This window comes from Pteronotus mesoamericanus, unplaced genomic scaffold (assembly GCF_021234165.1).
Source record: "Pteronotus mesoamericanus isolate MK-2021 breed Mesoamerican mustached bat unplaced genomic scaffold, CSHL_Meso_final scaffold_85, whole genome shotgun sequence".
Taxonomy (NCBI): Eukaryota; Metazoa; Chordata; class Mammalia; order Chiroptera; family Mormoopidae; genus Pteronotus; species Pteronotus mesoamericanus.
The window spans coordinates 70,495,148-70,522,969 of NW_026555329.1; the positions used below are offsets into that span (position 1 = coordinate 70,495,148).

A 27,822-nucleotide genomic window follows, 5' to 3' on the forward strand; every position below is an offset into this window, starting at 1 on the left:
ATATACAAAAAACTGTCCTTCTCTCCTGGGCCAACACAGCGGCCATCACCATGCTGTCTGGAGTGGGCTTCCGGCACAGCCCCGTGTGCTGATCTCTGGGGACCTCGTGCCACGACTCCACGGGGCTCCCGCTCCAGTCACTGCACTGGACAGCGCCCCGAGCCCCCAGACAGCCTCTCCTGCAGATTCCGGCCCCGGCAGGGAGCCGGAAGTGGAGCGTCCCGTCCTCCTGTCGTCTCTCCCCGTGCCCAGGATAACGCTGCTTCCGAGAAGTCGCTCCGGCGGCCCCCTCAGACTTTATGGGCCAGGAGGGTGGTCAGCTTGACCTTGCCGTCCATGGAGGCAGTGAGGCAGGTCCCGCAGTCCATCGCCGTGCTCCAGTCCACGGTGACCACAGGCGCTCGGTGGCCCCCCAGGCTCAGGCAGCTCTCCAGAACCTTCTCATCCCCGCCCAGCTGCAGAGGACAGGAGAGGGGAGCGGGGATGAGCACACACCATGCACAGATACGTCCACTGTGTCCCCCAAACCACCTCGAGCCTGGGGGCTGCCCCCACCCCGCCCCGCAGTCCGAGGATATGCCTGGGCACACGCGCCCACGTTTCCAGAAAGTCTCTTTAATTTCCGGGACTAGGAAACACCTTCATTGTCCTGCCGACAGTTACTCCATCTGAAGTGGACAACAAGTCTGATTTGCTCTGAAAGATGGAATTCCCTCTGCTGCCTCTGACTTGCTGTGGGCCCCGCCCCACCCCACTGCGCTCTCCTACAGTCTCTATCGCCCCCAGACATGATAGCACATGTCCACTTCGCAGCTCTGGGTCTGCCCCCCAGGGGTCGCAGGCTGCGAGAGGGCGCATCTGGGGCAGCTCCTGCAGTGTGGCCAGCCCGCAGCACCCAGAACTGCAGGTGGCACCTGCGGGCCCTCCGTCAATGCACACGCCCGCTCTCCTCCACCCCAGCGTCAGCAGGCCAGGGCTCCTGTGCAGGGCGGAGGCGTCGGGAGGCAGTGAGGGAAGGGAGACCAGGGCCAGACTGAAGGGTGACCGATGCAGCCACGGACACTGTCCGTGAAGGACACAGCGCTTGTGGAGAAAACATCTTTACAAATCATAAATTGTGCAGAGATTGCAGATATGGGATCTGAAGTTCATTATGTTCCTTAAGTAATTAGACCCCATTATTGGCATTTTAAAAATTATACAGAGGAAAATCTTTTTACCCATTAATTGGTTACAGAGCAAATCCTACTGCAAATCATATAAACTGACTGGGACAAAGGCTGCATGATTAAGAATAAAATACATATACACACAAACACACACATACACAGCATGCATACAACACACAAAAATCACACAGAAAGCAGAGGAGAGCCTACCTGAAACACAATTTTTAAGTAATAAAATAAGGCTTGCAAACAAAAAGCGTTACAGTATTTCACAATAACAATGACAAAAAATGATGGAGCTAAAGAGGGCAAAAGCCACCCAAAGCCTCACCATCTGTGGGAAAGCAGAGCCTCGCAGACAGTGAACCCAGACTTTCCAGGGCCATGCTCCTCCTTCCTTCCCCACCCCTTCCCCTCACCCCGCCAAGGCCTGCCTTCCTCTCCTCCCTGTCCCCCAACTCCTCCTCCTCCTCCAAATGCCCTGGGGCCACAGGGCCGCCCTCCTAGGGGTCTTCCCCGACTCAGACCCCCAACACTGCACTGTCCCCGCGGTTGCTGCCGTGTCTCTTTCAAATTTGAGTGTAAGCGCAAGGGGAGCGGGATCAGACCTCCTGCGTCTGTGTGCCCACCACAGGCCTAGGCCAACGGCCGCACGCAGCTGCTGGTCGCGGACGGATGAGCCAGGGCACTGAGCGCACGGCCGCCCCAGCAGAGGACCTCCCGCCTGGTGACTCTTTATACCCCAGAGCAGACACCACCATCAGGCGGAGCTAAGGCCGAACCTACCAACTGAGTTCACCTGGCACCAGAAGTAGGTGCGGGCTGAGGCCACCAGCACAAAGCCTCACCGCTCATCTGTTAGATAACACTAGTGAAATAGAAGATGTTTACAATTGCATATAATTACACACAAAAAAGTACATGGACCACAGAGGCCCTGACATGAGAATTAAAGCAAAGAAATAAACTGAGGGACAAAACAAAGTGGACAACTTATCTCCCGGCCTGACAAATCCCACCCCAGATCTGTCTTGGCCATGGGCCGCAAGGCCCTTGACCGATGGAACTTCCAACACAATAATAATCCTACACCAGGTTAGCGTCACTAAAACAGACCGCGCAAGAACTTACCTGTCTGGAGCGTGCTCCTCCAAACCGACACACTTCCCAACCCCCCTCCCCACTTCCTACTTTTTTCTACAGCAGGGATTATTATAGAAAAGGAAGGGAGGCAGAAAAGGGGCAGAGTCTCGTCAAAGGACAGCAAATGGACCAGTGGAGAAAGACGGGCATGTGGCTCCCTGCCCCAACTCCCCTGCCCGCACGCTGCTCTGCCCGAGCTGGGCATCAGCCCTGCGGCAGGGGGCTTCAGGCGCTGTCCCTCCTGGGTCAAAGGCTCCCCCCCGGCCCACGGGGCAGGGGTGCGGACAGAGGCCCTGCTCAGCCTGGCCCAGCCCTCCAGGGAGGACGCTCCCTACCCACCGCGACACCCTCGGGTACCTTGTAGATGACGCCCCCGGTGGCAGAACATGTCAGCATGTAATTCCCCTCCGAGTCGAAAGCGAAGAGCCGGCCCCGGGGAACCTGAACCTGCTTGTAGCCGCTGTAGCCAGACAGCACAAAGGGGCCCGTGGCGTCCGCAGGGAGGCTGAACTCAGACACCTTCTGGCCACTCTTGTGGATGTTCCACTGGATGAACTGCAACCACAAAGCACAGCCAGAGCGACCTCAGCAGCGGGCCAGCCCCCAGAGCAGAGGCCTGGGGTCCACAGGCCACTAGGACAGGTGGCAGGGTGACCCCCGGTCTCATCTCTTCACAACACAATGTGAGCATTTTTTTAGGGAAGAAATTCTAGAAAAGGGGTCAGCAATCTGACATCAGAGTCTGACCTTTCTCTCTGGTTGGACCCCAAGAGGAAAAGGGCGGACAACTGCTTCTGCATGAATTCCTGTCTCAAGCAATGGGAACACTTCAGGTGACTATTGTTCTTGTTCTTGTTCTTGTGATTATTAGGGTTAGAACCCAAGTAGCTTTTTCTGACTTAGGAATTCCCAAAGTAGAGAAGACAGATCCCAAATATGCTTCCAGCTTCTCAGCAGCACAATCAGTTGAACAGAGCAGTGCAGTCATAAACCGAGCTTCGTGTATTGTGCGTACAATTCTTCAGCCTGCCCAGGGACAGGCTGCCTGGGTGTGACCGCCTCTTCATTAGGGACGCTACCCCAGTAAATAGGGAACCAGGCTTTAATTTACAAGCCCTCTTCCCACAGTTTCCACAAGAATTCATTCATTCTGTGCTAACTACTTTCAAGTGGGTAATACAGGTAGACAGGATACAATCCAAAAGCTACGGGAGCGCACACATGAAAAGCATGCATGCTTGGCCCGCCTCTGCTGACCCCGCCGCCAGCTCCCTTTCCAAGGATCCCGGCATGTCTGTCCAGAGAGAATCTACAAGGTGCACTCATTTCACATGACCTCACTCTGCGCAGGCCCACGCGCCCTGCTCTGGGAAGCTGCCCCCAGACTCACAGAGAACTCCGCCTGTCCCTGCTGTGGCTGCCCCGTGACCAAGCTCACAAATCCCAGCCCCAAACCCGACCCCGCAGCTCCATGCACAGCAGGGTGAGTCGCTTGCTGCGGCCGGGAGGAAGGATGTCGTAAGAACGGCCAGCTGCCCCTGACCCTCACAAGGAGCCTGTGAGCCTGGTTCCTTGTATGATGCCTATTCTACAGAGGACAAAACTCAGGCCTGGAGGGGCCCCAGGTCACAGCACTAGGAAAGGGAGTGGTCAGGCTTTAAGCCCAGCCCACCAGGCTACCCTGGTTGTGCTCTCTGGATGCTCCGAGGCCCACGCCAGGGAAGGGGAGTCCTCGACCCCACCTACCTTCCCATCCTCGCCGATGCTGTACACGGCGTTCTCATCGTAGCTGAACTCCACGGAGCACACCTCCCCACAGTGGGCCTTCCAGCTCATGGCACACTCGTGCTGCTGCATGTCTGAGGCAACGAGATGGCGCTTAGATTCCCAACCGGGCCCAGGGAAGCATCCGCCCACGGCAGGAGGCACCTCCCACCTGTGCCCAGCGGGCGGGAGCTGTGGCGGGGTGGCGGGCCCTCACAGAACTGGGCCCTGCGGACCAGGGTCCCTGGGGGCTCCGGCTGGCTCATCCTCTCCTTGGCTGTGTCTGATCGTCTATCTCACCTATCTGAAAGAGAAGCTTCCTTCCCTGGGGCTGGAGCGGGGTGCAGGAATCCCCGGGTGGAGCCCAGGCTCATCTGTAAGTCTAGGAGGCCTCTGTGAGTTCCCAGCAGGAGATCTGCTGAAGACACGCACAGTCCCTGGTCCCATCTCCGGCTCTCTGAGGCCGGGCCTCCTGGGACCGGCTGGCCCAGGGATCTTTAAGCAGCACGCTGATGGTTTTGAAGCACATTGTTCTGGCACTTTACGGGGACAGCAACCCAGCCATGCTGAGAGGACAGGGCGGCATTACTCTCGCGTGTCCTCTTGGGTCTCTCTCAGGCCATGAGCAGTCACAGGGAACAGCTCTGGGCTGAAGGGCTGCTAAGCTGCACCCCTCCTTCCTGCATCCACAGGCACTGACCGTTCGTGTGGTTGCAGGGGCTCTGAAAACAGCAGGTTCTGACCAACGGGAAGCTCTATTACGAGCACCCTGAACTGGGGTTTCGCTCATAGTCCAGGCGGCAAAAATCCAACTCTCTTCCCTGGGACATTTCAGGAGGGGTCACGAGCACGCCTGCTCACCAAAGAGCCGGATGACGCCGTCGGCCGCCCCTGTGACCAGCAGGTTCCCATTGTGATTGAAGGCTGTGCAGTTGATAGCAATGGGCCCAGGGTCCAGGGAGAACTGGAGCTAGAAAAAAAAACCACCAACTAAATATTACAATGTACCAGAACAATAAACCAAAATCGAGGACAAGTTTTGTGTGAAAGGGGGAAGGAGACCGAGACCAGGGAGAGCCCACAGGCGCACAGAAAGCGCGGGGAGCCTTCCGTCTTTAAACCGCGATGGTGCTCGGCGCTCACCGCACGCCTTTTCCTCCTATTCTCCCACACGCCTGTGAGTTCAGTAACCTTTCGTATGTGTTCACTATTTAATTTAAAATGTTAAAATAGCAAGTAAACATAAAACTACACATCACGGTTAGTGCCTTAGAGGAGAAGTTTAAGGGGGACCTGCTTACACTGGGCTGTAAGGAAAAGCACCTAAGAGACGCGGTGGGTTAGGCCCTCCTGGCGAGGGGACAGCCCGCAGGAAGGACCCGCACACAGGGCAGGGACTGAAGTCCAGCAGGCTGAGCGGGGGCGGGGCGGGGGGGTCACAGCGTGCAGGGTCCAGGGGGGACGTGGATGAACATCTGGACAAGCAGGAAGGACACGCTGCAGTGTCCCACATCCCGGGCAGTGCTGGGGGCAGGGGCAGGGAGGGGTGGGCGCCACAGTAGGAGGCGGCCTGCAGCTGTCGGCTGAGGGGCACCAGAGAGCGGGTCTCAGGCGTGTCCCTGGAAACGCAGAGGGGTCTTCAGACTGGAAACACATTTTGGAGGTGGCATGGGCAGTGTTTGCTCACGGGCTGACTGTGCAGGTGAGGGAGAAGGACGGGCCCAGAAAGGCACCCCGTTTCCAGGTGAGATGCATCGCCAAGATGAGGAAAACCAGAGGGACAGGCAGGCAGGCGTGGGGGTCAGGAGCTCCTGCGTGGCCCTGCCAGGCTCGGATGCCTGGGAGACTTCCCAGGGGGAACGTGAGCCATTTCACAGGCGGGTGCAGCAAGACACACACTGGACACCTGCCAACACAGCCCACCTCTAAGACAGGGACCCTTCAAGTGTCCGGTAACATCAGGAAACTTTTCAGCATAAAGGCTACACCGCTTCTGAGCACCAAAACTAATTTTAAGGAGAAACACCATCGCCCTTTAAATAGGCGCGTTTAAACATCTTTTACTCTCTTTGGGGCAGGGGGCCCCAGCGCTGCGGCCACGGAACGGTACTGATCTGTGGCCTGCTAGGGGCCGGGCGCACAGCAGGAGGTGAGTGGCGGGCGGGCGAGTGAGGCTTCGCTCGATTACCGCCTGAGCTCCACCTCCTGTCCCTACCACCCTCCGCGGAGGAAAAATCATCTTCCACAAAACCAGACCCTGGAGCCAGAAAGGTTAGAGACCGCTACTCTGGGGCTTAGGGTCATGGTCGTGGCCAGGCAAGACTGTCCGGGTGGGAAAACGGGCCCTCAGTCCCTGATTCCTCGTGAAATCACCAGCTTTCACACGGCTGTCGCTCCTGAAGAACGCACATGTGTGTCCTTGCTGCTTCTAGCTGCTCCTGTAATTTTTATGCAGTTCTAAGGTAACAGGGAGGCAGAAGGAAACGCCACTTGTCTCCTAAAAAATAAACCGCTTGAATGCATAATAAAAGAAACCAATCTGAAAAGGCTGTATGATTTCAAGCATATGATATTCTGGAAAAAGCAAAATTGTGAAGACTGTAAAAAGATCCTACATTGCCAGGGCCAAGTTGGGGGTGGGGGAGGGGACGAGATGGCAGCGCTCAGAGGAGTTTTAGGGCAGCGAAAATACCCTGTATGACAGTGGATATGTGTCACTACATATTTGCCCAAACCCACAGAGTGCAGCAGACTAACGCCGAGCCCTAAAGGAAACTATGGACTTTGGGTGAGGATGTGGCGGTGGAGGCGCATCGATTGTAACAGACGCTCCACTGTGGTGCAGGGGCAGACAGTGCGGGGCAGGGCGTATGTGGGAAATCGCTGGGTCTTCCTCTGAATTTTGCCGTGAACCTAAAACTGCTCAAAAATAAAGCCTTTCAGTATAAAACACATGTAAAATAAGCCACAAGGGCCCTGTAGGAGGCTCTGTGTGACTTCTAAACTTGAGGCACAAATCTGAATGACTTTAGCTGCCAGCCATCTGCCCTGCTGGAGTATCACTCCTTTTCAATAACTGAAACTGCGGCGTTTCCTCAGGAAGCAGAGCCTGCGGAGACCTGAGCAGCGAGCGGGAGGGGACAGGGAAGTGGAAGGAGCGAGGGCCCAGCCCCCGGGAGACCCCAGGGGCAGGTGGTACCTGCTGCTTCATGGTTTTCGTGTCCCACAGCAGCAGCCTGCCGGGCACCTGGTTAGTGCCCCTGCTGCCCATGTCCAGTGCCGGGAAGTCCACCTGGGAAGCAAGGCTCGGAGCTGCAGCCGAACAGACGAAAGAGGCCCCGCTGGGGCTGCACGCCAGGGACAGGATTCTGCAACACACGCGGGGCAGGCTCAGCACTCTGCTAGCCACCGGGAAGGATGAAAGGGGACGAAGGCTCGGCGCAGGACCAGGCCCGCAGAGTGCAGCGAGGGACTGGCCTCCAGCTCACCTGGGCATGTCGTCGTTGATGTTGATTTCACAGAGATTCTTCTTGGCTTCCGTGTCATAAAGGCGCACTGTCCCCACGCCGCTGCCCAGCAAGAGCTGGAGTGACAAGGGGCAGGAGGTGAGAAAAAGAGCGCAAGGTCAGGCTGGCTTGGGAGGACCACGGGGGGCGGGGCCTCTCCTCTGCGGTCTGGGCGGCCTCCACTTATCCTGGGGGAATCTCATTCAAAAATTAAATAAAGCCATCGGGCCAGACCTCGAACAGAAGTAAAACCACACCAGGCATCTGGGGGTGGGAGAGAGGTATCACCCCACATATACCTGGAAAGGATCTGGCCGATTAAATGAGACCCTCTGCTCTTTCCTCCTTTCCTTTCCATTTTAAGTCCCAGTTGTTCCAGCCCTTGCTTCTCCCCCCTGACCTAACCCCCGCCACCTCCTTGGGTGCCGCCTTGGCTGGCCACGGGGCCATCTGCATGTCTAGGGACAGCTCCGGCTCTGAGCCTATAAAGGCCTCCAGAGAAAAAACAGAAGCAGCTATCCTTGCCTTCCAGAACTCCCGATTTACTTGGTGAAAGCTCCCAAGACAACGAGCATCGCCAGGAGGAAGCACCAGAAGCAGGCCTGCAGGCATCCCGCAGGGTCACCACCTGCCGTACGGCCTCAGCACTCGCCTGGCAAACTAACCCTGGGTCTGCCCAGAGGCCCTCGCACCGTAACTGTAATGCCTGCGGTTGTCAAAATTATTCAAGAAACAAGGTTTGCCCCTTGCGTTGCCTGCTATGACCGTTTCGAAATGGAATACAGCAGGAGAAAAAAATCACAAAGGAACTTGACCTCCTTACGCCTGTCTCACACATTAAAGTCCAGAAGGAACGAGGACACTGTACCACCCCTGCAGGCCCTCACGCCCACGGGGACCGCCGTCAACCTGGGTGCCACCCCCACCAGCTTCAGCCGCTTCCCTTGGCCCCGACACAGCAAGGGGTCTCAGCAGTAGGAGGGAGTGGCGGACAGTGTTCGGGGTGGGTGTCGGAAATGCGGACAGATGACAGGACCGATGGGGAGCACAGGGCGTGGGCCGGTCTCCCCAGACAGGAGACAAAGCGAGCCAGACCACCAGACAGGCAGGCGCCTCCACACCGTCTGACCGGAGAGGGTTCTGGCCCCACTGTGGTCTCATTTCAACTCTTGTTGATCCAGTAACCGCCCTGCTGCCCCCACAGGAGCCTGCAGGGACAGCCCAGGATGTGTGGTCCCTGAATTCCCAATGAGAGGTAGGGAGGGGTCAGGCTCGGCTGCTCCCACTCGGCCTGCGCCGGCGGACCGCCGGGGGACAGCCTGGGGGGCTCCTCACAGACCCGGCGCGCACGGTGTGGCCTTCTACTCACCAGCCGGTCCCTCTTGGTGGCCCACTCTAAAGACAGCAGCGGTGACTTGGAAATGGAGGACGCTTTGGTCTGCATGATGGGGTTGAAGGACCACACTTTGATGACCCCGTCCACATCTAGGCTGGCGACCCTCCTCCCCGAGCAGTCCACTCTACGACAAGACGCAGGGGGAGCCGTAAACACCCTCGCCGCAGTCCGCCGGCCTCTTGGCTGATTCAGGTGATTGCTTTTTCTGACTTCTGACTGTGTTTATTTTATTTGGCTTATGTATTTACTATATTTTTTATTCTTTAAAGTAACAATACTTTGGAGTGCATTCTCTGTACTTATTAAAAACACAGTGTGCTGGTAAAGGATATGCTCTGGTTCCTGGGCAGCAGCCCCGTACACCTCATTTGCTGCATCTCTTAACTGCTTCCGTTTTCTTCTGTTTTGCTTTAATCTCATGCTGTTTTGTTCAGCATGGCCTCCAAGGGCCCCACATGCACTGCTAGTGCCGGAGAGAGGCTACTTCCAGTCACTGACCGATTTGAAATGAGACTCCAACAGCAGATTAAAGAAAACAATATCTGCCACTCTGTTGCCTTAGACACAATTCAAACCGAAAAATACAGACAAGCTCTCCGACGCTGGGAGGAGCCCGGGCTGCTCGGTCTGGGCCGATGGGCAAGGCTGCTGGGAGATGCAGTGCCTTGTGAAGGCTGTACGTCAGAGCGAAAAGCACGCGGGAGTCCCTGTTCTGCCATTAACTGACTGGGTGACTTTGGGCTAACTTCCTATTATAAAAATAATCCTGAAATGCCTATATTCCAATGACGAGTGGACTATTTCTAGAAATCACCTGTTCATTCACTTGTCTAAGAACTACTATGAAAGACCTACTAGGTGCTGAGCCCTGCGGTAAAAACTGGGCACAGCACAGCAGGCCAGGTGCGCTCGGCCCCGACCCCAGGTTCCTGGGGGGCCATCAGGGCGTCAAAGCGAGGGACCCACCGACCCTCTGAACATTACAGTCTCTGAGGGTTTCTTCATGAGAGGTCATGTTCTTACCATGCGCAGGTACAAACTTGTAAATGGTAAATGCAGGGTGGGGCAAAAGCAGGCTCACAGTTGTTCATATGGAAAAATAATACAGGAATTTATAATAATACAAGAATAAATGCTGTTTTATGTCCTTAAAACTATAAGCCCACTTTTACCCTACCCTGTATTTATCTAAAATGCCCAACATAAAGCAAATTAAAATTGAGTGAGCCTTAGGGAGTTCAAATAAAAGGCAACTGTTTCTAAAACTCAGAGTCCCATGATTCGAACGGAGAGAGAGGCTGAGGGGCCCGCAGCTCTGAGCAAGACGCCCGCACACACAGATGGCGGCCGTCCAGCCTTCCTCTGACTCTGGGGGTGACCACGGTCGTCAAGAATCATCCCGTTCTCCACACGCAGCTCCCTGGGGAGACCAGCCCCCGACCGGGCCGCGCGGCCCTGGCTGGGCCTCGCCCTGCCTGAACCCACCTGCAGTGCATGATGGAGGAGTGGTGCTCCCCGTACTCCTCCTGCCCCAGCACAATGAACGGCTGCTCGGGGCGGACCCCGCCACCCTCCGGGCCGCCTGTGGAGGCCCGGGTCAGCGTCTCCAGTGCCTCTGCGTGGAGCTCTGAGTAGGGCTCTGGCTCTGGGCCACAAGCTTCAGGCTTCTTCTCTGCGCCCTGTGCCAAGCAAAGCGGGGGCACGTCAGCTGTGACAGGGCTGCGACGGGCCCGGCCATTCGCTACGTCCGGGCACACACTGCAGGGCAGCTAGGACGCCAGGCTACCGCTCCCTGCAGGAGGCTCTCCGTGGTCGCGGGGCCCAGGAGAAAGAGCTCTGAACTGCAAGAGCAGGGTCCAGCCCGCGCAGGAGTGGCAGAGGCCTGCTCTCCTGAAGCCCCTTCTTACAGACCTTGCTCTTTCACAGGCCCTGCTGAGTAAGTCAGAGGGCACCACATTGAGAGACCAGGGCTCTGATGCCTTTAAAATGGGCAAGTAGTCCCAGAGAGGGGACAAATGGTCGACAAGGCGACAGGCAAGAGACTCAGGCAGCAAATCCCTTGGGCTTCAACCCAGAGTGTTTGACAGATGTGGAGGCAGCTTACACTGCCAGGAAGAGCAGGCGCCGACCCACGCTCAGCAGTATGGGGAGCCCCGGGGCTCAGCACAGCAAAGGCTGGGGTCGCAGAGTGACCCTGTGTGGGCACGAGGCCCTCTGGGCAGCAACTCCAGCAGACGGGCTTTGGGGTGCAGGGGAAAAGGGTCCAGAGATCAAGCAAGTCTGGGGATTCAGCACCCAGCCAAGGGAAACAGGTCTCTGTCCCACCAACTCTGGGAGCCCATGGCATGCCGATGTTAATATGCACAGCTAATCTAAGAAGAAAAAGCAGTACACCAGGCGGTCCCAACCCGACTGAATCACAGAACTCTTCTTGTGGGAAGATTTCAGCTGGCATTTTATGGCCCCTATCTAGAAAATGCTGCATCAAAAAGAGGAGCCACTGAAGAGCCAGGCAAACTACGAACAAAACAACTGATGTGCAATTAAACCCAATTCAGCAAAACCGCACTCCACACAAAAGCAGAAGTCACGAGAGATGAAGGCAGGCCCTGCACCACCCTGCCGTTTTCCACGGCCACCCGTGGGCGTGCGCAGGACGCTGAGGATCGGCCATACCTGCAAAGTCATCGACAAAAGCTCCTTCCGTTCCTTGCCGTGGTCCTGCAGGCGCCGCTGACGGTGCTGCGACCAGCTGGATTCCCCGGCGGCCAGCCCACTGAAGGGGCTCCTCCCGTCCTTGGGCCCGCAAGCTGGGTCCTTTGCCTTGGCGGTCTGGAGGATGAGACACCAGGCTGTGAAAAGTCTCTTTCTGTCTGTGCCTGAGCTGTGACACCTGGGCCGGGGCCGGGGGTTGGGGACAGGGGAGAAGCAGCCTGGGAGTGGCTTCTCTACCTAACAGCCCCTGGTAAGCTTCTCCCTGGCCAGGCTGGGCAGGTAGTTAAAATGCTGCTATCTTCCTGGTGGACAAAGTCAAGTGCGACGTGGGCAGTCTGGCTCTCCTCCTCTCTGCTCTCTACTCCCGTCATGAGAGGACAGGTGGCCAGCACTCCTTAGCCTGCCTTATCACTGTCACCTGGAAGTAGGTGTACGTGTACCTCCTGGATCTGGTCGGAACAGTTAACGTTAGTCAAGGGGGAAGAGATCAGCGCTCACTAAGCAAAGGTTATGAGGCAGGTCAGGCCCAACACTAGGGGCTCTAAGCATTTAACAGCAACAATATGTTTGGGCAATACAAAAAAAATTATGCAACATACCATCACCTCTCTGGAGGGAGAAAGGAACACAATGCCCTTTTGCGTCAAGTGTACGACTAAGCCAGCTAAACATGAACAAATACTTACGTTATTTGGAAAAGATTACTAGGCACTTAGAAATTCTTAATAGAAATTACTGGAAACTCAAGGACCTTTGAGCAAGATGAATAACACCCGAAGGAAATTAGCATCTTGTGGCTCCTTTTCATAACAAGAGTGGTAAAGTCAACCAAGGTTAGAGCAAATAAATGCAATTAATTCCCACTCCACTCCCATGGAGAGAAGATTCTTAATCAAGAGCCTTTTTATTTATTTATTTAAAAATATGTTCATTGATTTTTTTTTTTTGAGAGAAACATCAATCGGTTGCCTCCCATATGTGCCTTGACCAGGGATCAACCCTGCACCCTAGGCATGTACCCTGACTGGGGATCAAACCCAAAACCTTTTGGTGTATGTGATGATGCTCCAACCAACTGAGCCACACCAGCCAGGGAAATCAAGAGCCTTTTTTAAAAGGAGCCTCCACCTGATCTCCTTTCCAAATTATCTGGCCGGGATCTTTTTTTCCAACCTTATTCCCACAAATTGTGATGGTAAAATATGGCTCCGTCTTTTTACAGAGATAAGGATACAAACAGCCGCTCAGGTTTGACACCAACTTCCCACAAGCCATTTATACACAAGACCCAAGGCAAGAGAAGAAACTCCTCCAAAGTCTGCTGTCCCCTCTTGTTCTGCTACTTGCTATTTCTTATGTTAAAACAACTTAAGATGATTAACATAGATTCCTGGAGACCCTGGAACCACGTGAACCATTGAGGAAGGAAATTTTAAGGGAATGGAGCCTACTGCAGCTGACCTGCAAGGTATTTGTTATTTTTTGTTTTTCTGACTGAAGAAACCTCCAGTCCTCCAGTGATGTCTACTCATGCTTGTAACAGATGTTTCTTCTACAGAAAGCACTTGACTCTTTGAATTCTGGCTTACTTTGGGAGAAGGAGGGTTCTTAGTCAAGATAAAAGAAACAATCTAAGAAGAAAACCAACAACAATGACAGTAACAGCACTGGTATATTTTATTCACTGTATGCTTACCATATGCAAGGCACCATGCTAAAAACTTTACAAACATTCCCTTAAAGATGAAGACATTATTTTAACAGGAGGAACTGAGGCTTAGAGAGGTTAAGTTACTTGCTCTCCACACGTATAACTTGAAAGAGCTGAAATTCACACCCAGATCTGACAGCGGCTCCACGCTCTGAGAAACCTGAAGAAAGCAATACCATGAAGGGAACATGTGGAAGAAAGTGACACTGAATAGAAAATAAATGTCATAATACTGAAGCCAAATTACATAACCCCAACAAGGCCCTTCTCTCAGTGCTCTGTCCATTGTTGGGAAGGACCCCACAGTCCATGCAACCCAGGACAAGTTCCACAGTCTTAGAAAGTGAAAGGCTTCTCTTACTTCCCAGAAGCAAAGGTGGTCAAGACAATTGTTAACAGAGAGGTCCTGAGGGAACCACGACATCCCTCACACGGTTCTGGGTGGGTGTATTCACTCCCTGGGAAGTGATCCAAGGGTGTCAACCCCCATACCACAAATCCATTGATTCCTTCCCATACCTACTGATCCAGAGGGCAAACTGGTCAGACTGAAGAATTCCACAGGGGTAGCTACACCTATGTCAGACAAAACAGACTTTAAACCAATGACTGTGATGAGAGACAAAGTCATTACATACTGATAAAAAGGTAAATTCATCAAGAAGATGTAACAATCGTAAATACATACACACCCAACATTGGAACACCTATACATAAAGCCAATGTTAATAGACCTAATGAGAGAAATAGGCAGCAATACAGTAATAGTAGGGAACTTCAACACCCCACTTTCAACAATGGCTAGATCATCCAGACAGAAAAGCAGTAAGGAAACATTGGACTTAAACTACGCGTTGTATCAGTAGGACTTAATGGACATTTACAGAACATCCCATCCAAAAGCGGCAGAATACACGTTCTTCTCAAGTCCACATGGAATGTTCTCAGGCACCCCGTCATATGTTAGGCCACAAAACAAGTCTTAATACATTTAAGATGATTGAAATCATATCAAGGATCACAATGGTATGAAACTAAAAATCAATTAAAGAAAACTAAAATATTCACAAACACATGGAGATTAAACAACATGTCACTGAACAACCAACGGGTCAATAAAGAAATCAGAAGAAAAAATAAAACAGCTTGAAACAAGTGAAAATAGAAACACAGCAAACCAAAATCATGGGATGCAACAAAAGTAGTTCTAAGAAGGAAATTCATAGCAATGAACACCTCCATTAAGGAAAAAGAAACTTATACCTCAAGAAACTAGAAGAATAACAAACAAACCTCAAAGCTAGTCAAAGGAAGGAAATAACAAAGATAAGGGAGGAAATAAATAAAATAGAGACTAAAAAGGCAAAAGAAAGGATCGATGAAACTAAAAACTGTTTTTTTAAAGATGCATAAAACAGACAAACCTTTAGCTAGACTTACCAAGAACAAAAAAGAGGCCTCAAATAAATAAAATTAGAAATGAAGAATTCCAAACATTTCTCCAAAAGTCTAACATTTTGATAGAAGAGACAAAAGAACTGGCAGTAGAGGCCGTGTTTTCTGAATGCAAAGGTGGCCATGGGAATTCCACGGCCATCTACGGAAACAGTGGTGAGCAGAAGATCAGCGTCCTGGGCTGACAGCTGTTTTCTGCAATGGTGGGATCCTGGAAAGCGAGGAAGTCTGAAAAACCCTGGAACCTACAGGTTTGAGAGATCAATCAACCCAACCAAGAGATCTTTAAACTGGATAGTGAGAAGAAAAGGGAGAGAACCCATACAAAACTGCATCCATGCCCAGAGGAAGTACACAGACCACAGGGGGATCCTCCCTTGGAACCAAAGGTGGGAAAGGCTACAGAAGGGAGACAAACACTATTATCTCTCCTTATTTACCCACTGCACCTGATAAACGGTGTCTTTTCCTTTTTCAATGCTTGACATTAAGAGTGCTCAACTCAACTGGCCCATACTGATGGAACAGGGAGGCTTAGGAGGAACTTCAAACTCCTCTAGCTCATACAAAAGCCCGGACAGAAAACACTTCCCGTAGTACAAGGCGGAGCTCCCTCACAAGTCAAGCTGGCAAGGGAGTGGTCCAGCACATCATCAGCCTGGGGGCTGGACAGTATTCCAAAATGGAAACAAACATTCAAACAGGCACTACCGAAAGGCACTACAATAAATTAGGAAGAGCTGCCTTTATAATGACAGGGCAGCTTATACCTAGAGCGCCATGGACCTCAGTGTGACCTACCGGAGCCTGCCCTAAAGAGACCTTTTCCTTAAACTGTATCTAAGTTACTAAACAAGGGTAAACAACAACTAAAAATGTGCTAAAAGCTGATAACTGCTGCTGACCACAAAACACTTTAATAAGAAGGCTCAGGTAAACTTGTGTCTAGCTACAAATGTATCTAACTTAAATAACCATTCACTGTGACAGAACCAGTAATTCAAAGTTTTATTTTAAGAGCCAACTTCGTAAAAATCTGAACTACTGGATCCATATAACATTGCAATGGTCCAAATTATATTCAGTCATATTTCATCACAGTCAAACTGTCTCCTGCAGTTCAGGAGAGAGGTTTTTAACTGATGTTTCATCACTGACCTCCTCGCTTCTCACTCTGAACAAGGCTATGAATTAATTTTCGGTGGCCAGAATAGAGCCTACCAGGCAGTCATCCAAATGGGTCAGGAAGCAAGTCCCAGAAATCTGATCTCCCCTGAAGCAAAACAAAGCCACCTAGAAGACAGTCCCTTGCAACAGAAATTACCGAATGATGGATGGGCAAGAAGGCGCCCTTTTCCCCATCCTGCTCAGACCATGGGGAGAGCCCCCAGGGCAGCTGCACCTACCACGGATGTCTCAGTAGCTACGAGGTAATTTGAGAATACAGATGTTTGTGGATGCTTTGTTTTCTTTACATGACAGCCAATTAGAGGTTATCTCTATACTAAGTAATTCCCACGTGCAGTCCCTCAGCTGACTGAGTGGGCGTGGAAGGAGTAAAGTTAGGGCTGGAGGGAAGCAGGGTAGAAAAGTGCAGGTGCTGAGCTTGCTGCGGAGGAGCCCTCAGGGACCGCTGTCTGAAGGGTCCTTCAGGAGCTCGGAACCCGGGTTTTACAGCTACTTGCATTCGTTGTTTAAATTTTGCCTCCAGATTCAGACTGAAAGCACAGAGAGTTTGACCACCTATTTTGCCCCCTCCGATGCTATGAACATTTCAGTAATAATGACAACAGTTACAACAACCAATGAATTACAAGTGGGCAAAATACTGATGTGACCGAAATTTATACTGATACATACAAATAATATTTAAAATAGGAAAGCCTAATCATTTGATGTGCTGCTAATTTAATAACACAGCTTATGCTGTCTTGTTTGCTTACTCGTTCCTCGTTTAAAAAAAAAAAAAGGAAGTTCTGGTAACAGTGAGAAAAACACTATACACTTCAGATGTGCTAACAAAGCAATGTGGCTTTAAAAATACCAACATCATTTTCTACTGAGTTAAAAGCAATGTATTATTAAAATCAAAGGAACTGATCATACAACCTACTGTATTTGGTATTGGTAAGAAGGCATCCCAAATTTTACACTTAAATTTGGCCATCCATTGTAATAGGGAAACTAAAAAATCGGAGTGTCCCCCCTAGAGGAGGGGAACCAGGATGGTGAGGGGACTAGAAAACAAACCGTGAGTATTAAGAGTTGTCGGGGAAAGAGGAATAAGCAGAGTGCTTAGCACAGAAAAGATAGGAAGGGTTGTCCTAAGAGACACTTTGGTCTATGTAGCTCCAGAAAGCAAAGCTAATCTAAGCTCAGTGAGTATAAATTATAGAGGTTTCCACTGACAGATTTACAATGGGCAAATGCTTCCCATGTTGACAAGCAGTGAGCTCCTCATCACAGGAGGCAATCAATGGGAGAACGTGCCCCGCTACTCAATAGGTGCGTGGGCCAGATTCTGACTTTAAACTTTGTTGGACTTGAAAATTCTTTGATTACTTTGAAACTTAAAATTCTTTGATTACCTTGAAACTCAAATCTACTGGTTATTTTTAGAATTGAAACATCAATGCTGAGTCTAATTAATAAATCAGTAAAAAAAACACAAAAACAAAAACAAGGGACAGACCCACTGTGTTTTTCAGATTGTAGATATTTGTCATCTCCACTCAGGAAGTGGAAAGAGGGCAACCTTTACTTGACATACCATGAGGTGACCTGAGCTTTGTTTGAATGTATACTACAGGCAGGGTAAGGAATGTTTGCTACAAACTACACATTCTCACCCTCATCTCTTGAACATGAACTACGCAAAAAATTCCCAACCGCATTTCAACCCCACCGTTTGATACTTAGTTCCTGAATCCATAAAGAGCAAGGCCACAGGCTTCACCCCAAAGAACCTGTCTCTGTTTTTTCTTTTAAATATTTTTTAATACAATTGAAGAGCGTAATTTCATGCATACTACAAGGGACCTAACACTCCCTACATCATCTGCAACACTCATAAAATATTGCACAGTGAAAGAGATCTGCAAAGCAAACAGTAAAACTTACTCAGACACATTCCACGGTACTGGAATCTAATTAAGTTTGAATTTCAAAAATATAGTCATAGGTACTTCGACTGATTTTTGACTCATGGATGCTAAGGCGATGGTCATCGTGTACTGCTGGCACTTTAGGTCTCGGAACTGACTCGGGAACCCAGGCAGGCCAGTACCTTCACAAATACAACAAGAACCCTGAGCCGGTGTGGCTCAGTTGGTTGGGTGTCGTCCTGCAGACCAAAAGGTTGTGGGTTCGATTCTCGGCCAGGACACATGCCTGGGGCGTGTGCAGGAGGCAACTGATCAGTGTTTCTCTCTCACAATGGTGTTTCTCTCCCTCTCTTCCCTTCTCTCTAGAATCAATTAAAAAAAAAAATACAACTACTACTAAAACATATTGAGTCTTTATAACCTGCCCAGTATTATAAGTACCAAGGGCCCTTAGATCAGCTCAATTCATGCACCGCCCCACCCAGGGGGTAACTACTGTTACTGCCACCCCGGAGCAAACTGGGGCGAGTTTAAGCAATCTGAGCAAGGGCGGCGAACCAGGGCCTGGGGCGGGAAGCACAGTTCCTTGACTCCAGGGCCCCTGCTTTCTAACCCTGTGCCCGGCGCAGCAGCTGCCCTTCAACAACAGCACTGAACCCAGTGCTGTGCTAAACCCACTCCCACCCCAGCGGCGGCCTGGGGCGGACCCCAGCCTCCCAGATGCAGGGGCCACCGCCACCTGCTGTGTCACTTGCAACTGTTGTCACACCCAGGGTGGCAGGGCTGTGACGGTTCACTTTATCTGTGACTTATTACACAAGAAGAGTAAGAGAGAAAGGGTCCCTGCCGAAGCGATAGAACCTAGCGCTGGGCCTGTGAAACCTTCACTCTGGTGGGCATTTCTGAAAGCGATGAATTCTGACCATCTCTGTGAGGGAAACCACCCGGTGGGGCCCTCGGCTGTTCTGGATATACACTGGCATGAAAAGAAATTCTGTAAGCTTCTGTAAATGGGAAAAAACAGTAAAAATCCTTTGCAGAATCAGTAAATCCCAACTGGTAAAAGAAATTCATTGCTTCAGAAGTAACTCTAACTTGTTCTTTATCTACACACTACTTTATATCCCCCAAAACTCAAAAATCCAGAAGCTTGAGTCACCGAATTTGTCACAAGCTCTCCAGAGAGCAGAGGCAATCTCTGAGAAGTGAGGCGGGACCCCTCGAAGTGCGCTTCCGCTCACTGCCATCCACCGCTGGGGGCTTCTGAGAGCCGGCACCGGAGCTCAGGCAGGGTTAGAGTGCCGTGGCAGCGTGCCAGGGGGAAGTCCGCATGGGCTAGACCGAGGTCTGAGATTGGGCACTACCTTCGGTCAGCACCCACACATCTACCTGCAGCTTGTGCAACTCCAGAGGCGGGGAGGTTGGACGGGAGGGCGGGGGAGGGGGCGGAGAGCGCATTAAGTGGTGTTTCCTCCCATTCCCTGGTTCCTCTGCTACACTCCACCTCCAATCTCATCCTGCAGAGCTGCCACTTGTCTGGAGGGTGGGGGCGGGGTGGGGGGAACCGGTGAGGGAAGGCAGGGAAGGAGATGTGAATTTCAGATCTTACCAGTGTACCCAAGAAATCAGCCCTAAGGGGAAGGCAAACATGTCTCCACTTGACAAGTAGGTGTGAAAGTCTAGTCAGATGTCAGGGGCCTTTTGGCGAGAGCTAGGAAAGCAGACATATGCTTACCTGACTACTGATGGACTCTTTCTTGGCCGAGCTCTGAGTCTGAGGAGGACCTTGGGCGGGTGACAACCTTGAGGGGCTCTTCTTACTCTGAGGCAGCAGCGAGGACAGGAAGCCCACACGAGGTGACTGGGAGAGGGACGTGTTCCTCTGGCTGCACACCATGGCCCTGGACAGGCACACACAGCACACGGTCACAGGGCTGGAGGGGGATGGGGAGAGGCAGGAGCCCAGGCCTGCTGGGCTTGGACGGCGCAGGTGACCAGGCCATTGGCTGGGCTCCTGTGCTGGGCTCTAAGGTAGCGTTCTCCTCAGCGCTACTGCCCGGACCAGAGGGAGCCAGCCGCCGGCCGGGCACCGCGTGAAGTCTGCAGCTGTCCTCGGAGGGCCCTGGTAAAGCTCAGATGCGCTGTGTATATTCATCACGTGTTTGAAGTGATAATCCACCTATACTGGGCTAAATAAAATCTCTCATCAAAATTAACCTCACCCGTTTCTTCTTACTTTATTTTTTTTAACATCGTTTCTAAAATTTTTTAATTACATTTCTTGGCTTGCATTTTATTTCCATCGGGTGGTGCTAGCTCAGAAACTAGAGCGCTGTCACCTGGGCTGGGACTTCTGGCCACGTGTGGGTTTGCAGTCCGGCTGGGTCTGCGGCCTGACTCACCACTCATCCACCCACCCACCCGCTCACTGTGACCCCTGTGCCTACGTCTCCTCAACCACTACTATTGTTATTATCCTCAACTCGGTCTTCTGTTTAGCTGGCTGTTTTTTTCATGTCGCTCAAATGCTTCTCCCCAAATCTGCCTACCTCTTCACACCCTCACACAGGAGCGTGTTGCTCCCGTGGAATGTGCCCAATGTGTGGTCACCAATCTTTTCAACCACGAGGTACTGCTTTCAGTGCCCAAAACCTTCCCCCGGCTTTAGGACAAGCGGTTGTGTTTATTTATCCAGGCTGCACACACCTGCGTGTGCAGGCGCCTGGCAGACATGGGCGGGCTCAGAGGGCCTCAAAGGCCAGGGGCGCTTAGGCAGAAAGCCAGGAAGCAAGGACAGTGAGCGCAGGAGGCTCTTGGCAGCTCTGCACCTCCAGGAGCTGGGGGGCCGCAGCAAGGTGCTCCCCAGAGAAGTGCAGAGGGGACGGGGGAGGAGGGGTCTAGGCCCTCCCCACCATGAGGTGAGGCACACACTCACAGTTCCGAGTCCCCCAGGCGGTCCATGTTGGAGACGTAAGGAGGCAACTTGTGTTGGACCAAAGTCTCTTCCTCTTCTGGCTGTTGCTCCTCTTTCTTCAGTCGGTGGATTTCGGCTTGCAGTGCAAAAAGCTACACAGAGACGGGGCCAAGTTAATGAACAACATCACCTTGCTGTGGGATGGGTCAGACACAGCACATCCAAAGCCCAACCTCACTGGCACAAGGGGCCCCCGGCCCCCGGTCTCAGGGTGCCGGTCCCACTCTGCTCGCTGAGAACTGCAAAAATGGGAAAGTACAGCTGCTACGTGACTACAGTGAGGTGAGAAACTAAAAACCGTCAGCGACACAAAACCCACTTTTTTTCCTTTTTATCATTTGACTCGCTTCCCTTTTATCATTTGACTTGCTTCCTCCTGAATTCACTGAGAAAAACAGCTCCACCCAATTCTTCTTTGCTGTTGGGACTCTACGAAAGCAGACTTTGGAGCTCTCATGGAAAAAATGTTTAAAATGAGGTTCAGCATTTATGATCCTTTGCCCAAAGGAAATGATACACACATACCCAACACTCAAGCATGTTAAACCCCCAATCTAAACAGTTTATCATTTTTCCTGTTCTGAAAACCTTTTTCTAAAGATATCTTAATTTCAAGGACAGATGAATGCTCCTCAGGCAAAATGTAAAGGCAAATGTGGGTCCATAGGCTCTATCATTTTACTAAGCTAGAGGGATGTAGCTGAGCAGAACAATTAAATTATATCTGGGTTGTAAACAACACAGATGTAGCTATATGTGGAAAAGGACTGGGGGTAGGTATGAAATAGACACGTGAAAACAGGTCCGTTGCCAGGTTATGGCATATGAATGCATAATTGTTTCCCTCTGAAAAGTTCCTTACCGTTACTATGTTGGTCATGCTACACACGACTTAAAACATGAACCTCACCTCTGGTTTTCAGAACCTGTTACAGCCCCCAAGCACCAACACTGGTTTTCTGGTGACACTCCCGTCCGAGATCAGTGCTGTCCTACACTTAAGCAGCCCTCCGCGGCCACGAGCCAACTTCAAACATGAAAGCAGAAGTACTTCCCAGGACGCAAGTGTGTTCAGAACCAACCTTCTGACGCAGAACTTCATTTTCTTCTTGAACCTGGTTGGCCCGCTGGCACTCCGCATCAAAGTTCAGGATCACGGGAACTGGTGCGCAAAGTTAAAGAATAAGCCGGCCTGTGACACGATTCAGAGGCCTTCCCAAACGCCTGACACCTGCGCACCTGACATGACCACCTGCCTGGCTGGCCCACAGAGAGGACAGAAACCCAAACCAGAGGCTTCTCTCCCAGTGCCAGCAACAAAGATCCATAGCCCGTGGGCTGCACAGCCAGCCTCAGCCGCGGCAGCATTCGGCTAAGGGCAGGCCCGGGGCCACGGGCCCTGCGGGCAGGCTGCCAGCAGCTGCACCAGCTGGGCAGGAGGATCGGCCTCTCAGCTTTCCTGTGTCCAGACCGAACCTCTCCCTGGCAGAGGTTTAGATGGAGGAGAAAGCTTTCTGCAGGTTGTGTGGCCACATGCCACCACGGGAACACCCACATTGTAGGTGAGGGTGTCAGCCACCTCCAACAGTTACCGTCATGGGGAGCGCAAAGCAGGCAGGGCCTCAGTGCCGAGGAAGAGAACAGTGGCTCGAACGGGCACTGTCTAGCACTGAAAAGACCCGGAGTGACATTTTCAGTTTCCCTAGATGGCCCATGTGGTTGTGCCATACCCAGCTCCAGCCTGAGCCCCCTGCTGGTTTCACCTGAAGGCCCCTGTGAAGAACAGCAGGAGCAGGGCCAGAAGAAAGGCAGAGCTGGCCGGAGCGGAATTCCCAGCAGCCACACCACCAAAAGAAAGAGCCCCCGTCCTACCTCTGCCAGCAGATGTTCCTCACAGAGGCCAGAACGGCCGCCGTGGGTGGGCCTCCACAACGCCCCGTTTATCAGTGACTCACCAGGCAGCCCCACTCAAACCAGGCTCTGTCTCCCCTGGAACCCCAGCGTAGAGAGCACCAGCGATGGATGACGGTCCCAGGCTGCGGGGTCGCAGGCATTTCATGACGAAATGGTAAATATGGTAGGCTGTAAACTATTTACATTCTCTCTTTCTCAAATAACCACATCTATATTCTTCAAGCTGCTCTGTTTTCTGGCAAGTTGAGGAACACTGAGGTCGCCGTCAGAGAAAGTGACCCAAACACTAACACGGGGAAGAAGTGCCAACCCAGGAAGCGTTCTCATGTGCTACCTAACCCCAACAGAGGCAAGCGGCATCCTGGGGGACACAGAGAGGGTGCGCTGGAGGATGGCTGGTTTCACTAAGACGCGGCTGCCTGCCAACCTCTGTATCCACTGAGAGAGGGCCCCAGACCGATGTGAAGGCTCCTCTCAGAGCCCAGCACTAGCACCCCACTACTGCTACAGCCCCCACCCCCGGCAACCCGTGCGTGTCATCTATTCCTGCAGCAGCAGAGTGTGAGAACGGAGACTTAGGATTCCCTGGCCCACCGACAAAAAAAACCACAGCCTGTCCAGCCCTCCTCACATGACATATGAAAATCACCCCGGGGCATTCTGTCGAAGAAATGATTGCATCAAACGCGGTGACCACTGATCACATTGTCTGGAGGCTTCAGGCGAGGCCCACAGTGCCAGGCAGCTGAAAGGATATGCATGCACTGAAACAGGACGCTCAGGAAGTTGTGCAGGGACACAATGAAGGTGTCGGCCCACTGTCGAGAAAAGTAGGTAGCAAAGGTGGGGTTGGTGTCTGGGGATGGCAGGAAGGGCAGGACAAACCAATCCTTCCACTCGGCCTGGTTCTGGAGCTCCGTGGCCTGCTTTACAAAGAACTCCTGAGCCTTGTCATTTCTGTTTGTCTGCCAGGACACAGAGGAGGTAGCAAGGAGGGGAAAGAGACAGAGTCCAGAGGTAAGATTCTTCATCACCGCACAACAGAGAGCCTTTGGATGTCAGCTAGGTTGAGTGCCCACACATGATCTACAAACTCGAAAAAATAATGGAAATCACCACTCTTTCCTCAAGTTCCTTGTTAATTTCAAAGAAGCTGGTTTAAACTTAAGTGCTGATACTAAATGCCATCCTAAAAATTAATTCCTAGTTGATTTTCAAATAATGTAACTATTTCCCCAGGTCGGCTTATGATCTCTACTGCTCAACCTTTAGCTACGTATAGTCTTTAAAACACCAGCCAGGCTCACATGCATCAAACAAGAGAAACAGGACTGAGGAAGACAAATGAGGTGATCTACAGATAAGAAGGGGGAAAGAATTAGGAAAACAGTCAATAATAACGTGCACTGGGACTCTTCCACCCTTTCCCAGAGTAACACAAACAGTCCTCCCTGGGAGTGAAAAGAAAACCTATTTCTGGATCAAATAACTCTTTCTGCCAAGAAATCCCTGAACGAACAAGCACCTGAATTGTGTAGACGAGATAAAAGCGGAACAGGCTGGTTTTCAGCTTGTTGATGGTAGGTCTATATATATCCTCCAAGCGGCTGAAGAGTCGACGCTCCAGGTAGCTCCAATAATCCCGCAGGGCAGCCAAGTCATACACCTGCATTAACTGCTGCAGCTGGTCCACAATCTTGTCCACCTGGTGAGAGAAGGCGGTGAAGGACAGAAGGGAATTCTTCCCTCACTCCACAGAGTTAATACAGCTTTTTCCTGTTGGTGTGGCTTCTGCATGTTAAAAAAAAATTTTAAGTTAGTGATCTATAAAACTTTAAACACTTTATTAATGTAATAGCTTTTAAGCTATTTTCTGATGTTAGATATATGGCATGACCCTTTCGTAAGTGCAGGAATTTTGGGTGTAAAAATACTGACTCAAGAAGGAGACATGGGTCCAGGTCTTAGAAAAGAGAGAGCAAGACAATCTCCATGGTCCTCCCCTGAGCCCAACTATTCCAGGAGGTGCACGGACTGACTCCTTCAAGTCATCCAAGCACCCCAAAGCTCTTGCTCACTGTGTGAGCCAAAAATGTCACCTCCCTGTAAGGAGCAATCACGCTGGAGTACACAATGTGGAAAAGGTTTATGACTACCAATACCAATCCAACACCTTCGCTTTACAGATCACACACTGAGGCCTGGGGAGCTGAAATGCTTTGCTTTTGCCACTGAGTAGCCACTAGCTTAGGCAAGACAAGAACCGGGCCTCCGAGCTCCCTTCCAGCACTCTTGCTGCTAGCTCACTGCCTCTCTCTCAATTCACCTATCAACATGAGCTGAAGTCAGCAAACACACACGTATAAATTCCATGAACTTCTCCACGGAAAGTCACGTCTTAGCAACGGAAATATAAAGTATTAAAATGCGCTACGAGGTCTTCCTCAACTGCTGAAGCAAAATTGCCAATGAGTCACTGACAAGGCCATTTTAAACAAACACTGCAGACACTTGAACCCAACTATCATTTTGGGCTGCAGACCCCTTTGCTCCCAATGCCACTGAAAGCTACCTACAGAATACCTGTGCTGCCCAGATTCAACCACCTACCCAGCCTTAGCTCTCAAAGCCTCATCGCCATCCCGGGCAGCGACTGGCCAGCACCTGCTGGAAGGCTGGGGTGGAGGACGGAACCCTGAACCAGGAGTTAGGGGACCTGGGCTCCAGCCTCGGCGAGGCTCCTGACTCGCTGGGCAACTTCAGGCAAGTCATATACCCTCTCGAGGCCTCAGTTCCTCATCTGTCAAGCGAGGGCCAGATGCACTGAAGTCGAACGTCCCCCAGCCCGGTGACAGCGCCGCTCCCGCCCCAAAGGGCAGTGCTGGGGAAGAGCCCGTTCTGGGCTCCCTCAGGGCCGCCTCTGCTCGCGCCGCCCCCGCCGGCCTCTCACCCGAAACCCCTTCTCCTTGTCCGCCTTGATTTCAGCGTCCAGCTGCCGCAGTGTGTACGTGAAACCGCGGAAGAGCAGGTACTCGCGAACCAACTCGTCAGTGCGCTCCACGGCCTCCGCCATCGCTGCGCCAGCGCCGTAAGGGGCCGCGGGCTAGCGAGGGGAGGAGAGGCGGAGCCTTGGCAGCAGGGGGCTGGGCTACGCGCGGGCTCCAGTTACGTCACGCCTTGACCGACCTACCAGCCAGCACGCACTCCCTGCCGTATGCCTGTGGCCCCGCCCCGGCCCCGCCCCGGCCCCGCCCAGCTGTCCCGTAATCACCACCCAACCGCGAGAGCTACTGGAAGACGTAATGCTCTCCCGAGCTCCCCGGTAGCGGCGGCAGCGGCTTTGTCGTCTGAGTTGCTGAAAGTGGCGGCTGCCATCCAGGTCAACTAGGGCTGGACCTCGGAGACCATCCCACATAGTCACGAGGTGTGCAGGGGGCTGAGGTACCCTGCTCATTGGCATTACATCCCGGAATCCTCTAAGCCCTACCCCATCTTGCAAATGGGGAACCTGGAGTCCCCAGAGGTAAAGGGACTTGTGTGAAGTCACACAACCAAGTGTGCCATTAGGGAGTTCTAACTCCCCCAAAGACCTTTTTGTGATATTGTACCATCATTCTGCAAGATGTTACCATTGGGGGAAACTTGGGAAAGGGTACGTGGGATCGCTTTGTATTATTTCGTACAACTGCATGTGAATCTACAATTACCTCAGAATAAAAAGTTTAATTTTAACAAGTGTGGTACAGAACTCTAGATGCAATATGATTACTTTATATAATATTTTTATATTATACATACACACAAAATATTTACAATTATTAACATTAGGTAGTTGTGTTGGATTTTATGGGTATTTCTGACTTTTTATACTTTCTAATATTTTTCAAATTTCATACTGTAAATACATTTATTTTATTTTATAAATGTAACGAATATCTTTAAACATAGCACATTCATTCGTCATAATAAGCATATGTTAGTGCCAACTCACACAAAGATTTTAACCCCCAAACTTTTAAATTCAGACTACTGCTAAACTAGGAATTCCCAATCCTGAGCTTATACAATTCAGTTTTTGGAACCAAATACAGGCCCTCACACCTGAGCTCTGATTATCAAGTTGCACCGTTCCTCTGGCTCCCAGTTTCCTCCTCTGCAACATAGAAGCCTTGGGTCAGAAGAAACCCACTCCCTCCAGCTCTTACAGTCCACAGGCCTCATGCTGGTATCAGCACCTGCTGGGAACCTTGGTGTGTCTCTTTAGAGATCATGGGCCCCAAGGACTGAAAGTGAATCACTTTCTCTCAGGCCACTGCAACCATATCCTTTGAGGAGTAGCTGGAGTTAGAGTCAGCAAAGTCCCCACTTGCACAGAATAGGAAGCCACCAAGGATAGAATTAGACTCCCAGCAATAGGAATTCATCAGTTTATGAGTCCATAAAATCATTCACTTTCACTGCTGGAACAATTCAAGTCTCCTAGGTGGAACAATTCAAGTCTCCTAGGTTAATAAGTGAAATCACTTTTGCAAACATCAAGCGGAGGACAGCGTGGGGGAATCCCGCCTCTGTTGGCACACTTCCTTAAAAAAACAGCTCCTTCCCCCGTGCGATACTGCTTCCACCTTCTGCAATAGCTGGCCCAGCCCACGCCCCCTATATATATATGTTTAAAGGTTTTATTAGAATTTATTTTTAGAGAGAGGGGAAGGGAGAGAGAAAGAGAAGGCGAGAAACATTGATGTGAGAGAGACACATTGCTGGGCTGCCTCTCCTATGTGCCCTGACTGGGGACTCAACACACAACCCAGACATGGGCCCTGACTGGGAAGTGAAACAGCAACCTTTCACTTCGCAGGACGATGCCCAACCAACTGAGTCACACCCTTCAGGTTGAGATAAATATATATATTTTTATATATTATATATAATATATTTATATATTATATAAATAAATATTTGTTTATTTAT

At 51.4% G+C, this 27,822-nt stretch overlaps 1 protein-coding gene across 1 annotated transcript; it reads right to left on the reverse strand.

The window, feature by feature from the left end:
* Positions 1-26: 26 nt before the first annotated feature.
* WDR91 (WD repeat domain 91) lies at positions 27-25,943 on the reverse strand. Its single transcript, XM_054564056.1, has 15 exons — positions 25,802-25,943; positions 24,377-24,556; positions 23,609-23,816; positions 22,020-22,102; positions 20,899-21,029; positions 19,699-19,864; positions 11,655-11,810; positions 10,464-10,657; positions 8,952-9,102; positions 7,565-7,659; positions 7,276-7,444; positions 4,938-5,046; positions 4,059-4,171; positions 2,670-2,867; positions 27-455 (listed from the first exon to the last, which is right to left on the reverse strand). The coding sequence occupies exons 1-15, from the start codon at positions 25,922-25,924 to the stop codon at positions 291-293; spliced, it is 2,241 nt and encodes a 746-aa protein (XP_054420031.1). The 5' UTR covers positions 25,925-25,943; the 3' UTR covers positions 27-290.
* Between the last annotated feature and the right edge of the window lie 1,879 nt (positions 25,944-27,822).

What these genes read in the sequence shown, in the direction of transcription:
- WDR91 (XM_054564056.1), bottom strand. Translation starts at nt 25,924, where the DNA reads ATGGCGGAGGCCGTGGAGCGCACTGACGAGTTGGTTCGCGAGTACCTG. An exon ending in CCACCAAGAGGGACCGGCTG is followed by an intron (nt 7,660 to 8,951) that starts GTGAGTAGAAGG and finishes TTGTCACTCCAG; the next exon opens with CTCTTGCTGGGCAGCGGCGT. An exon ending in CGGCGTCATCCGGCTCTTTG is followed by an intron (nt 4,172 to 4,937) that starts GTGAGCAGGCGT and finishes TCGTTGCCTCAG; the next exon opens with ACATGCAGCAGCACGAGTGT.